The sequence below is a fragment of the Argiope bruennichi genome, chromosome 10 (genome assembly GCF_947563725.1).
Source record: "Argiope bruennichi chromosome 10, qqArgBrue1.1, whole genome shotgun sequence".
In the NCBI taxonomy this organism is placed as follows: Eukaryota; Metazoa; Arthropoda; class Arachnida; order Araneae; family Araneidae; genus Argiope; species Argiope bruennichi.
Genome location: NC_079160.1, coordinates 76,762,784 through 76,777,021, shown reverse-complemented (window position 1 = coordinate 76,777,021; position 14,238 = coordinate 76,762,784). Strand labels below are relative to the sequence as shown.

At 29.5% G+C, this 14,238-nt stretch overlaps 1 protein-coding gene across 1 annotated transcript in view; it reads right to left on the bottom strand.

Moving 5' to 3' along the window:
• Positions 1 to 12,812, bottom strand: part of LOC129988088 (UPF0764 protein C16orf89 homolog) — a 30,375-nt gene extending 17,563 nt beyond the window's left edge. The window contains exons 1-3 of the mRNA XM_056096212.1: positions 12,608 to 12,812; positions 7,646 to 7,789; positions 4,841 to 4,994 (exon numbers count right to left, since the gene is read on the bottom strand). Coding sequence (XP_055952187.1) covers positions 4,841 to 4,994; positions 7,646 to 7,789; positions 12,608 to 12,791 — 482 coding nt within the window. The 5' untranslated portion in view covers positions 12,792 to 12,812. The remainder of the gene's footprint in view (positions 1 to 4,840; positions 4,995 to 7,645; positions 7,790 to 12,607) is intronic.
• Between the last annotated feature and the right edge of the window lie 1,426 nt (positions 12,813 to 14,238).

Below are 14,238 nucleotides of genomic sequence, written 5' to 3'. Positions count from 1 at the left end.
GATCAAGTTACAGTTAATTTTTGAAAATATTGAAATGTTATGTTATCGCAAAGAATCAGTTGTTGTATTTAATAAAAACCCATTATTTCTGGGAAGAATCGTCTATAGTAATAGTCTTTACAAATATAAGAAAAGTCAAATTAAATAAAATAGTATACTTAAATTATCAAAAAAAAAAAAAAAAAAAAAAAAAGAGTTCATCAAGCTTTTGTAAAAGACTTTATCCAGTTAACAGAAATGCAGTACTTTAAGACGATTTTATTAACTCACTTTCTTGTTTGTCCTTATATTTGTCTGTTCTGGACAAATTTTGCAATCGAATTTAAACTAACTTCCCGATGAGCTAGACTAGAAAGATTAAATATTGCTCAGAAGTAGATTACAATACAATATTAATTCGCTTTCTTATCTATTCGATACAGATTTTGTCTTTGGGTTACAGATCAAGAAGTTAGTTTAAAATGGATTACAAAATTTAACCAGATTAAAAAGCAGAAAATAATTATTTAAATAAAAAAATAATACACCACATTTTTAAAACGTAACAAAAATTACAAAATAAAATCTCCTATGTCCATATAGATCTCTAATCCCATACAAATTTTCTAAAAATTTATGATTGAGATTTTTTTTTTTTTTTAAATTCTCAATCGCAAATTTTTCGAAGCAATCCTAGAATTTTTAAATTTACAATCACATATTTTTAAGACAATCTGCACGGATTTACGAATTTGTGTGAGTCTATAAATCCGCATGGAATTAGAAATTATTTTGTACTTTATAATCCGTTTAAAAACGTGACATATTAAAAATTTCTATTTAAATAATTATTTCGAATAAAAATTATCTGACACATTCCTTGACATCACACAGTAAAATGCACTGATTCAGCTTATACTCAATCATCAGATCTACATATTTATACGAACAAATGTTTTCTAACTCGATTTTATAGAATATAAATTTAATAGTCAATTGACTCTTGCAATTGGGAACTGAGTGTGACTTTTTGATCAAATAACGCCGACGAGAAAAAAATTTCTGTGTCATATGATCTTTTGTCATAGCCAGTTTGTTTACCGCTAGAGTACTGTAAGCCGATAAGACACGCTAAGCGATGTAATTTTATTTCTCCATTGTTCCGGCTTCCATCAGAATTCTGTAATAAGTTCTGTGACAGTTTTCGTTTATTCGTTTAATATTAGGATGAATTGGTGTTATTTCTATTTGAAATTTCAAAATGCAGAAAAAAGTTTTTATATTATTTTAAAGTGATTTATTATTATTAATGGTAATATTTAGTTTTATTGTATTTTTATAGATGGCACCATGGGTTCTACTAATCGAAAGTGCTAGGTCACGTGACCATAAATTTTAATAAAGAAGCGAGCTGTTGGCATTCGCTCGAGAGCAGAGAAGGAGAGAGGCGTTACATAGTTTAGCTATGTTTTAGTTTAGTTTAGTTATTTAACATCCCGTTGTTAAGCAACACTAGGGCTATTTTGGGGCGGTCCTCGTAATTTTGAACCGCGGTCAGATGACGAGGACGACACCTGAGCTGATGAGCAGACATCTTGTTAGGTTTCGCCCTTGGTGCCATCTAAATATTTTACTTCTAACTTTAATGTAAATAATCTTTCCCGTCCTAATTGTTAATGTTCTTTTAATTTCGTTTACTGTAAATAAATTATTTGTTTTTCTTTAAAAGTTTCTTAATCAGTACCCTAGACACTGATCCAAATGGGATTGAATGGGCATTTTGTCCCACCCAGTCTTACACACACACACACACACACACACACACACACATATATATATATGTGTGTGTGTGTGTGTGTGTGTGTGTGTGTGTGTGTGTGTGTGTGTGTGTGTGTGTGTGTAAACACATATATTTTTAAGCAGTAGCATGGCCGAGAAGTTAGATGACACTTTGTATTTTTAAATTTCGCTTTTATTTCATCCTGGGAGGCTTTATGTACAAGAAGGGTGGACAAAACTGGCGTCCGTTCACAAGAGATTCAAGAGCAGACTAGAGGGCAACATAAATACTTTCTCCTTTGATTATATACCATGAGATTCTGATAGGGATTTCTTTACACATATCGATTTAGGTAAGGGAATAATAATAGGTATCTTTTAAAAGAATTTGTTTGGATCGTCAGATTTTTATCCCTTTACTCGAAGCGTGAGAACCACTGATTTGAGCAATTTTCCAGAGCTTCTGGTGCATTAATTAAATAGATAAACATTGTATTTTCAGATTATTTAAATGGAATGTGAAACAAAAGAGATTGAGAATATTTTTTACTAAATTTGCGTTTCGCATTTAACTGAACTATTAAGACCACTCTACTCGTGAAATCTGCCCATTTGCAAAAAAAACAATGCGAAATATACAAAGAGAAAGCATTGCAATCGTCAAAATATTTGACAGGATTTTGATGAATCTCTACATTTCAAACCTCAATGAGTCCAAAAAATACAATTTTGACTTAATATCTGTCTACCTTTGTCTTTGAACACGATAACTCAGAAACGATTTAAGCTAGAGCCATGAAATATAATATGAGATTTTGACACCAAATTTATTGATTTCTATCAAAGTTTCTAAGAAACCCGTTCAGAAAAAGTCGTCTATCTGGCTACCTGAGTACAAATGAACGCAATAACTAAAGAATGTAACGAGTTACATAAATAAAATTTAGTTCACAAATTCAGCATCTAAAGTACAGAATCTTATGAAATTTTGGACAGAAATCTTCAATGGTTGATCTGTATAATTTTATGCGTGTAAATACAATGACTTAGTTAAAAGGAATTATATATATGATTTTTTTAAAACTAAAACTGCAGTTCTGCTTGAAATTTTGGTTTCAATGAGTCGACAAAATATTGTCCAAAATACATATTCAGTTTTCTTCAATATACTATGAAACGGAAACCGCTTTTGTGCGGGGCTCCTCATTTGTGTGGGATAAAAATCTGACCAAAATTTACTACCTTGTCCGAGGTCCACAATGTTGTACGAGTTGGGGAGGATTAATGCTTTTATTAGATTTACAGTTATTTCTAAATCTTCTGAAATACATTTTGTGTCTACATTTAAATGGGATGTGCTATATACTCCCTAATCATACTCGCAGCATTTATGTTGTAGACTATTTCTCAGTAGGCATTGTAAAGTATATTCATAGACAGTAATGGGCATTCGATAGCCGCTTGCATGTGACTATCTAAATCTTCTGAAATACTTCTTGTTCAGTATACTCCCGAATATCCGGTACGCGACTATCCGGCTTCCATACTATTTGGTCTAGTTTTCTTTTATCATAATTAAATGGAAAAGCAAACCATCTATTAAGGACTTTTTCAAAACCTAAAAATTGTAAGCTTTGACTCTTATTTTAGGGTTACCTTTTCGTATCTGTGTAATCATTTATCAGAGAAAAATAAAATCACTTTGTGCCAATTTTCTTGAGAATTAGGCTTACGATTTACGTTACTGTTTTGTTTATGTTTAAGTTGGGCATTACAAAATTTATATTAAAATATGAACAATTTATATCCTTTAACTTACTTTTCACCTAGTAATTTCTTGAAACGTGCAGTGCAGTATATAAACATGCATACACCACCAGTACAGAGCCTTCTATTTTAACTCGGCACGTTACCGGCAACTGCTTCTATGATTCACCGAGTCGCGGTTGCGTTCATATTGAATTCATTGGAGAGCTTAATATTCAATAAGAAGTGAGAAAATACGTATTATAACAGTGAGTTTTGGATAAAACTTTGTCCTCTGGTATTGGTGGGCCAAGAAATGAATTCATGGAACTCTAGCCTAATCGGTATTTTTGTTATCCGGCCAGTCCTTCAAGCCACTTTAGGCCGGATACTCGGGAGTGAACTCTATTTTCCTTTAGATCTGTCGTATATTCCTTGATTATGTGAGCAATATTTAAACGGATAAACCGTTCACACCAAACACCGTCAAGCATTATGATAAATTGATTCCTCTTCAATAACTATATGCTCAATAGCTATATGCTCTGAAATTACTTCTAGAATATTTATTTCATAAAGATGCATCATATATTTCTTAGCCATAAGGGCAACATCCATACGGTGGACCGTTTCACACCAGATACTATAAACCAGACATTATAACATTGATATATCTATGATAGTCGTCTATATTTGACTACTTAAACTTTTTGAAATTACTTTTTTGTGTCTACATTTCATTGGGATACGCGATTTCCTTTGGCCATAAGAGAAACATCTATGAGTTTGATCGTTTCACATTAGATATTGTGAAGCACGTTAGTAGCCATTGATGCATCTGCGATAACCACCAGCATTGGAATATCTAAATTGTCTAACGTCATTGGGATATCTTGTATATTATGTCTTAATGCTTTACTTGCGTGCAACAGTTAACGAATTGAAGATCTACTCATAAAAACTATTGACAATATAATCGTCAAATGGACAGTCGTATTAATGGTACCCGTAAAATCAAAGATAGATGCTTAGGATGATTATTGTCACTCTAGACAATATTGCAATTTTGTAATTTGGCCAAATCTCTTTTCTTATCGTTGTTTATAAGGAAATAATCTTTTAAAACCTGAGCAAATATTTTGAATAATCTTTTACTTTTAAGTCTTTCTAACATTTTTTAATCGCTAAGAAATCCAGATTTCTCTCTTCCATTTCAACCATTTATCGAACCTTCATTTTGAATTATACCCAAACCAAATATTAGTCTGATTTACTCCATGACGGATGACACGCTTGTTACCTTGAATCAAACCAAGTGTTAGGAAAACTATCTTACCGAGGTCCGCTGATTTCATTAAAGCAGTTGTCGGATTGTGTATCGTTAAATCTCCCATCTTTACAAGAAACTGGTTCTTCCATTAATGATTCTGAAGTGTTTCGACTGGGGTACCACAGAAGTTGCAGACTCCTCTCCATCAGGAATCCGACCTCTGAAAGACCAATTTAAGTTACCGAAAACACATTTTCATTAATATGTGAATCTTGATTGTTTATAATATGAAGCATAAAATTCACCTATCTGTCGCAAGAACTCTTCTGAAATAGTGAAGTGTTGTGACATGAAATTCACTCATGTAATTTTGGAGTCCATTTCTAGATCAACTGTGCTGTTTTCAGCTTTTTAACATTTATTGTTTCTTGAAATAACTTTTAAAAATTAAAATAAGTTGCATCTTTTTTTCGATCAATAATTTAAAAAAAAATTATTTGCATTTAAATGGATTTATTTATCATCTTAAAGAGAATTTTTTTTATATATATTTATTTTATGAAACCAATGCGATTTTGGCTGGGTATTTTTTTTAATTCAATAATTGATTTTAGAGAATTTATTTAAGCAGAATATGAAACCATCTTTTCTATTTTCATATTTAAATTCATATCGGTTTAATTGTTTAACAAATTGTCTTTACCAACCAGTTGGTTCGCCGGAAATATAGATTGTATTTAATTTCAAATAAAACACTGACGATATAAATTGATATGCGTAATTTCTTCAACAAATAATTTTTAATGGTCAAATGGTGATAAATTTCAACACCGACTATTTTAATAGCTTTTTATCGATTTTATTTATTGTGTGCACGAGCCTTCTTAATGGAATCGAATCCCATGATCTAAGAGTGCTTTAAAATTTATATGTTTAACTTATAGCTTTTGCGCTATTCTAAATTTGCTTTCCTATTCCTCCTGAAATATGCAAAGAAAATAAGGAGTAACTTTTTTCCTTAGTTTTCGTCTATGGAAGAGAATCACGTGATCAAATATTTGATAAAATATTAAAAACAGTTTTAATTTTATTGTTTCTTAATGTTGAGAAATAAACAAAAAAATAGATAAATAATTTGTCAAAATTTAGGAAAAATTGTTCAACAACTAATTTGACATAAAAAAAAGATCATTTTAAAAAATTTCAATGGTATAAAAATTAGTATTGTTCAGTATTACTTTAGAGCTTATAACAGAAATAAACGCCAAAGTTTGGCTTAATTTTGAACTGAAATCCTAATTAAAATCTTAGGTGCACATTCTCACCCTCCAATAATATGTGTTAACTCCGAGACAAATGCCTTTCCTATAGAACGTCAATAGACATACAGATACACACACATTTTCTTTTATCATAAAACTAAATCCCTCTTTTATATATTTGTATACGTGTTAATGATAGAAACATTGCTTTCTATATACAGGTGGTTATCAAAATAATGGAAACACCTAGATTTATAAAGAATTCTTTATTAGTATGGTGTATGACCGCCTTTGGCATGTAATACAGATTGGATTCGCCTAGGAATCGATTCATACAAGTGTTGAATAGTGTTTAGAGGAATACTGTACCATTCTTCTTGAAGATACTGTGAAAGTTCTTCGAGAGATGCCGATCAATTCCGTATTGAACGTTCTAAAATAGAACGTAACGGTTCAGTATATTGAGGTCGAGTGACTGTGCGGGCCACGGCAGATGTTTAACTTCATCCTCGTGTTCATCAAACCATTATCCTCCTGAAAAATTCCATCTTTTGCTGAAAACAAAGTTTTCATCATAGGATGGACCTGGTTAGCTAAAATTCCTCTATACTTCTCCCCAGTGATCCTTCCTTTCAGGGTTATGATTGGTCTAAGAGAAAACCACGACATGGTTTCTCATATCATGACAGATCCACTTCCATGCTTGACAGTTGGAAGGAGACAATCACGATCATACGCTTGTGCAAGTGCCTTCCAAACGTGCACCCCCCCCCCCTCCTGTTATAGGGAAAGTGTGAAACACGATTCGTCAGATTATATTACTTTTTTCCACTTATCAATTGACCAGGTTTTGTGAGTTGACACCATTGTCGACATTGTTTACCATTAACATCTGTGACAATTGGCTTGGGAATTGCTGCCCAGCCATAAATGTTCGGTTTATGAAGGTGATTTCTAACTGTAGTATCCAGATGGGTCTGCGATCACTTTTGCTGCAATTGTTTATTTTTTAGACATTAAAATCCGCTTCAATACCCGTCGGTCTCTTTCATTGATCTTCTCTTTCCGCCCACTATTTTGCTTTGCCGAGTTTGCCTTCCCGCGCTATGTGTATGCTGTCATGACTTTAGACGCCATGCCTCTAAAAAAATCTAAAAGTTGGGGTGGTTCGGTCACACTTGCTCCAGCTAGACCAGTTCCAACAATTTGGCGTCTTTGAAAATCTGAGAGGTCCGACATTTAACTTTTTAGAAAAAACGAACAAACCCAAGAATTACAGAACTGTAATAAGGCTAACATATATTACTAGAATATATACATTGCTATTTATATATATATATATATATATAAATTGGTGGCTATTATTATAATGTAATGCTTACGAAGCGCATTCAAAATATCACTTTTATTCGCAGGTGTTTCCATTATTTTGATAATCACTTGTACATCAATTCTACTCTATTTCCTTTTCTTTCCAAAAAGAATAAATCATATTAATTTTTACTCACAAAAGTAGCAATATTTGTAGGTGAAAATATGTTTTTGTTTTGTTGAATTATCACAATTGATTGCAAATGTTTTCTTTTCTATAAAACAGATAAATTCTTACTCGAAGCATATTTCGGATGTTCTTTGAGAACAAGGCTCATTCCTTTATCTGCAGTCCTGTGAGCTTTGTTCTTAAGTTCCGTTAACTGGAGGTGAATCCCTCGAACGACTTCTGGTTCATACTGTAGAAGGGCTTCCAGCTGTTCTGATAAACCAAAAAAATTTATTAATTGCTTTATTACAAATAATTCGTTAGTGAGCTGAGAACTAAAGCAGATTCTAGTAATTCAAATAATTCTGGTAATTAGTAACATTTAGAAATAAAATAAAATATCACTCTAATTTGTGTAAACTCAGTTATTTGTACGATCTCGAAAAAGAAAAGCCACCCAATTTTATTCTAGTATCCTTCATTGTACGTTTATTAAAAAAAAGTTATCATTTGTAAAAAATTAAATAACCTTTAAAGAATTTCGAATTACAAATTTGAAAAAAAATATCGTATATATACTAAAACAAGAACAAGTTACAAAGTTGAAAACGGCCTCATTCGCTTTTCTTATCAGATTTTAAAGCTACAGCAAAAGCTATTCTCAGAAACCAAGTTTCATTAGTCTGTGTCTATTTGTTTCGAAATTATCAGTTAACAAAATCTTGACCCCATAATGTTAAATAAGGTAATTATATTGATATGAACTCTTTTTGTTATAAAATATGTTATTTTTAGATTTTACATACATATTTATCTTTAAAAATTAATTAATAAGTGATAATAGTAAAAAATTAGAGTTTAAAAATGTTTAAATGGCACCCAGCTTATATTTGATTATAAATCGAAAGACAAAGCCATTTTATGAAGACATGCAAAATTTTAACTCAGTTATAGAGCAGTTTGAAACCAAAATGGAATGAAATTAATACCTTGTAAAAATAAATAAGTAAATATCATTAGTTAAAAGTAATGCTTCCTTTAAAAATAGAGTGGCTCAAAAAATTGAGAGTACACCTTATTTTTACTTGATAAATCCAACTTTCAATATAAATTACACATTACCGGGAAATGCAAACATGTTTTTATTTTTCCACAAAACATATGATTTAATTTAGAGTAAAAATAAAGAAAAATCAACGAAAAACTTCTAAATTGAAAAGCTTCAGAAGCATTTTAAATAAACATACGCAGAATTTTGTCTCAAAAAATGGAGAACACACCAATAAAATTTTTGCAATATCACGCATAGAAACAAAGTGTCACTATTAAGTTGCATGTCTTTTGGCTCTTAAAATGGCCTCTAAACGTCATGGTAGAGATTCGACCCATTTTTTGGTGGCATCTGAAGATATTTTACCCTATTCTTCTTACAACACTTGTTTTAAACGGTTTTTTTTTCTAATTTTGTGTTTTTGGACCACTGTTTCGAGTGTGGTCCACAGATATTCAATGGTATTGATGTCGGGATATTGTGGTCGTGTGTGGAACTGCTATTTACAATGAAAAAACACACTGTATTTTGACGTTACGTGCATTCTGTTTGAGGTTCTTGTCCCACTGGAAAATGAAATTTCCATCAAAACTCAAATTTTTAGCACTTTCCTTTAGATTGCTGCGAAGTATATCCAAGAAAACCACATCGTTTATAATGCCAACTATAAAAATTAAATGTTCTACAACGGATGAGGTCATTCAACCTCAAATCAAGACAGAGTCACCGTCATGTTTATCATGTCACGTAAATTGCTTGGATCCAAAGCAGTATTAGGCTTTCCCCAAACAGCATTATTTCTGTCACTGCCAAAAATGTTGAGTTTTCTTTCATTACTAAATATAGCTTTCTTCCAAAGGTATTGATCTTCAATTGATGAGTTTTTGTAAACTTCAAATGATTTTTCTGAGTTTGCAAGCTGATTGCACTGTATGAAAAAAGCCTAAAATTGCTTTGGATCCAAATTTTTATGTCTTTCAGTTCAACATGACGGTGACTCCATTATGATTTAGGGTTGTATGGCTTCATCCGGGGTAGGAATTTTAGTTCGTATTGATGGCATTATAAACCATATGGTTTTCTTTGATATATTTTGCAGAAATTTAATAGAAAGTGCTAAAAAGCTGGGTTTAGATGGAAATTTAATTTTCCATCAGGACAACGACCCCAAACATACGACACGTAACTTCGAAACTTGGTGTCTTTTTCTTTGTAAACAATAGTTACACATATCACCACAGTCCCCCGACATCAATGTTATTGAAAATCTAAAGACACACTCGAAACAACGGTCCAAAAATACAAAATTAGAAACAAAACTAATTTAAAACAAGTGTTGCATGAAGAATGGGGTAAAATATCTTCAGATACCATCAAAAATAGGTCGAATCGGTACCATGACGTTTGGAGGTCATTATAAAAGATAAAAGACCTGCAATTAAATATTGACTCTTTTTTATTCTATATGTGATATTACTAGAATTTCACTGGTGTTTGTTTTTTTAGAATGCTTCAGAAACTTTTCAATTTGGAAATTTTTCTTTTCTTTTTCTTTATTCTTACTTTAAATTAAACCTTTTGTTATGTGTAAAAAAAAAAAAAACATGTTTTCACTTCTAGGTAATGTGTTATTTATGATGAAAGTCGGATTTATCAAGTAAAAGTAAGGTGTACTCTCAATTGTTTGAGCCACTGTATATAAAAATTTTTAATATATTTCATTGATTGAAATAATTCCCAGAAATGAAATTCGTGCAAAGTTTCAAATAATTGTAGTAATTTATTTTATATCAACTGCAATTAAGGTCCGTAAAACTACTTTCCAATGAGGAATTTGTAAAAATATGGAAAAAAAAAACCCTTAAAACTTTGGTAAGTTTTCGTATTTTAAAGAATTTTAGAACGTGGTTTAAATATTTTGTACCATAGCTTTCACCCTCAAAAAAGCAGCTTTCACCATAATTAAAAAATAAATAAATAAAACTCGAAAATGTATTAAGCAGCATCATCACAAAATTTCTATATCACACTCGGAAATAATTCTTTTGCGTATAAATATGATTCTACTCTTTTCAAACAGATGTCGTTTGGTATAGTTTTAATGCATCTAAATCTGAAAATGCTTGATTCTTGAAAGTTTGACATCAAGCTTACATTTGAGCCTTTAAGAGACATCTGTTTAAAATGTAAACAATATAACTGCTTCCCATAGAAAATGTGGAATTTTATAGAAAATTATTTATTTCTCTTGTTAAGAAACTAGCTCTGTTACAAAACAAAATGCGATATTTCGAATAATATTAGGTTTACTGAGATGATATTTTCTTCAAAATTTTAGTACTATGCTTGTGCCCAATACAAGTGAACAACTGACAGTAAAATGACATAAGAAATTCTTTTTCAAATATTCAAATTTGGTAAAAGATGGTCGTAATATGACATCTATTGTTTTCAGAATTATCTAGCTAATTGAAGGAAATGCTTTTATTTTAAATATTAATGACAGATATCTCTATTTCTACTTATGATAAATATAAATATGTGTGTTTGGCCCTTTACACAATAGTCAATTACAAAAGTACCAAATTCGGTACAGATTTACTTTGGAAAATAAAAATGTGCATGGTGGAGCATTTTTTTTTAATTATTAAAAATTAAGGGAAATTTAAAGATTTTTCACCATGGCATCCAAGATTATCAAAGCACAAAAATAACTTTTACATCATCCTAAAATACAAACAATTATTTTTTAAATTAATATTAATTTAGTTGCAGTATTTTTTTAATCTAATTTCATTTAATTTTTGAATAAATTTAATCATACTTTAGAACTATATATTTCACTGTCATAAAGAAATTAAATCGTTTTCATTGCTTCTATAAATATTTCCTTTTGAAATTTTCTTTCCATGTTAGAGTAAAGATATGAAGTTACGGCTTATTTTTCCATAACGAGCACTTATATTTAATATGTGCTTTTACTATGGCTTTTATAATTTATTGTACTTATAATTAAACTTTAACTTCACAGGTAAGTGATGACAAAAAAATTTTAAACTCCGGTTATTTTTAATCTAATAAAACTAGATGTATGTATTATCGTTTGAACATCATTTTCTCATAGTAAAGTGCATAATTTTTTGTTGAATCGGAATCTATTCAGAGGATTATTAAATAATCTTCTATTACACAAATTAAGAAAAGATTCTTTAATACAAATAAAACTTCAATTTGAACAGTTATATTTTTTATTCTTTATATTTTGAATGAATATATTAATTTTCAGCAAGAATTTTTTTTATTAGTTGTATTAAATATTTCAGATTTTCAAATTAAAATTCAATTTTTAGGTAAAATGGTAAAAAATTACAGACAGATATTAAACAATGAACAGAATGGTGCTGGGCTTTTAAAATAGTAATAAATGTAATATGAAAGTCTATCACATTTTGGTTTGTAAATACTTAGCTGAAAAAGAAATAAAGAGAAAGCTACAAAAAACATTTAATTGAAAATTTTTAAAATTATCATTCTTGGCTAAACAAATGGTCATCAAAAACAGTTTAGTTTTGAATAGTTGTGAAAATATGTTTGTAATTTAACTTTTGGTGTACATGCTTGCAGTTAAAATTAGAATTTTTCAAAATTTATATTAATCTAATTTCAACGTTGCATGGTAGCTTAAAATCAAATTATTGAAAAGTTTTAAATACTTATTTAATATTAAAATTAAAAGGTATTTTTTATATTAAAATTTTATTTAAAAAGAACTGTTATAAAACCTCTCCAAATGAATCATAATGCTTATTATATTATCACATATTCACAAAGCTATTTATGATTTGGCAATTTCTGACTATAGCAAACGATAAAAATCATCGGAATTTTGATGTAAAACTATGGCAATAAATTCGCAGTAAATTTATTTATTATATCTAGTTTCGAGTTTAATACCATTTTTTAATGCTAAGAATATATTTCTCGCAAAAAAAAAAAAAAAAAAAAATACGAGATCAGCTTTATTTTAGAATAATGCTTACCTGCCAGGCGTCTGATGCAGAATACAGCATCCAAATTTATTGAAGAAACTGTATCACTCATGTATTGTAAAGCCTTTTCTAATGCATCTAGGGCTTTATTTAATGGAGGATCATCTCTTCTTGCCACTTGGCAAAAACTGAACCCCAAGAACGTTAACAAGCAAACACAGAGAAACATCCGCATTCGCCTGGCTGTGAAATGTGAAGTGAGGAAAAAGAGCGCGAAAAGTGTTTGATTTCGGTGACGAAATAGCAGATTGTTACACATAAAACATGACGTATGCAGTAATACCTCTATTTTTCAGGAAAGTGAGCGTTAAATTTTAATACTTATTTATTTGTTGATATAGAAATAAAACATGCGATGATACTATTATTTGTATTTCGTAAAATGCATGTTTGCAATGGAATTCAGAATTTTTTCAGAATTCATTATTGATCCACAATCCCAGTTACGTGAAATTTAACATTGATTTTTCAAGCAAATTTTAATTGCATTGAAAAAATAAGCAAAACAATATTTTTAAGGCATACTTTTGTGAGAAAAAAAAAGGATTTAATAAAAACAAAGTTTTTCTAAAAAACTCATTTCGAAATAAATGTATCTACTGTCGAAATACCATAAATTTGATAATAAGCTTATCAAACTTCCCAAATGTATGCATTTTTTTAAAATTTGCATTTTCAAAAAAAAAAAAAAAAAGAATAAAGAGAATATTTTTGTTTTAAAAGATCATTAATTATCATTAATACTAAACATACTTTTAATCATATTTTTTATGGAATATTATTATTAAACATTATAATTATTATTAATTATTTTATATGGAATGGAATTTAAATAATTCAAACATTTTTAATTCGAATTCTGATACATTAAATTTTCTACGAGCATATGTTAAAATCATCTATAAATCAAATTTCTTGTGATTAATTCGGTGTCAAATTTTAAGATTATAAGAAATTACTTTATCTTAACGTTTATCTTAACGTTATCTTATTACGTCATCTTAAATTAAATGCATCTATAAGCAAGTATAATTATTAAATAATTTTCTAACAATTCAGATCTGTTGAGAATTTTGCTTCTTTACATGTATTCAATCAGATAAGTAGTAATACATGTCTCACTTTATTTACTCACTAATTTTTTAAAAATTTTAAAATTATTAGTTACGAAGCAAACTTTTTTATTTGAAATTAACAATTGTTGTATTTATTGAGCAATTATATTTGAAATATTGTTCATAGCTTTTTCATTAAAATTACTGTTTATTGATACTATCATTTATAAATATATTATCAGTTTTTTAATTAATTTAATTAATAACTTTAATTATTGGTTATTTATTAACTATGAGTTATTTATTGAAACCATTTATTATTTTAAAAAAATTTCCTGTTATTCTTAGCGTGAAAATTTATCGTATTTAAATTATTGGATAAACTAAATTTTTATGCTAATTCTTTTATCTATACTTATAATAAAGCTCAATGTGTGTTTGTGTGTGTTGGCGCTCTACAGGCCAGGTCATTTGACATACAGCTATCAAATTTGGTACATGTATACCTTAGAGGTCGGGAATGTGCACCTGGGGTCCCTTTTTTTGAAATTTTAATTAGAATTTTAA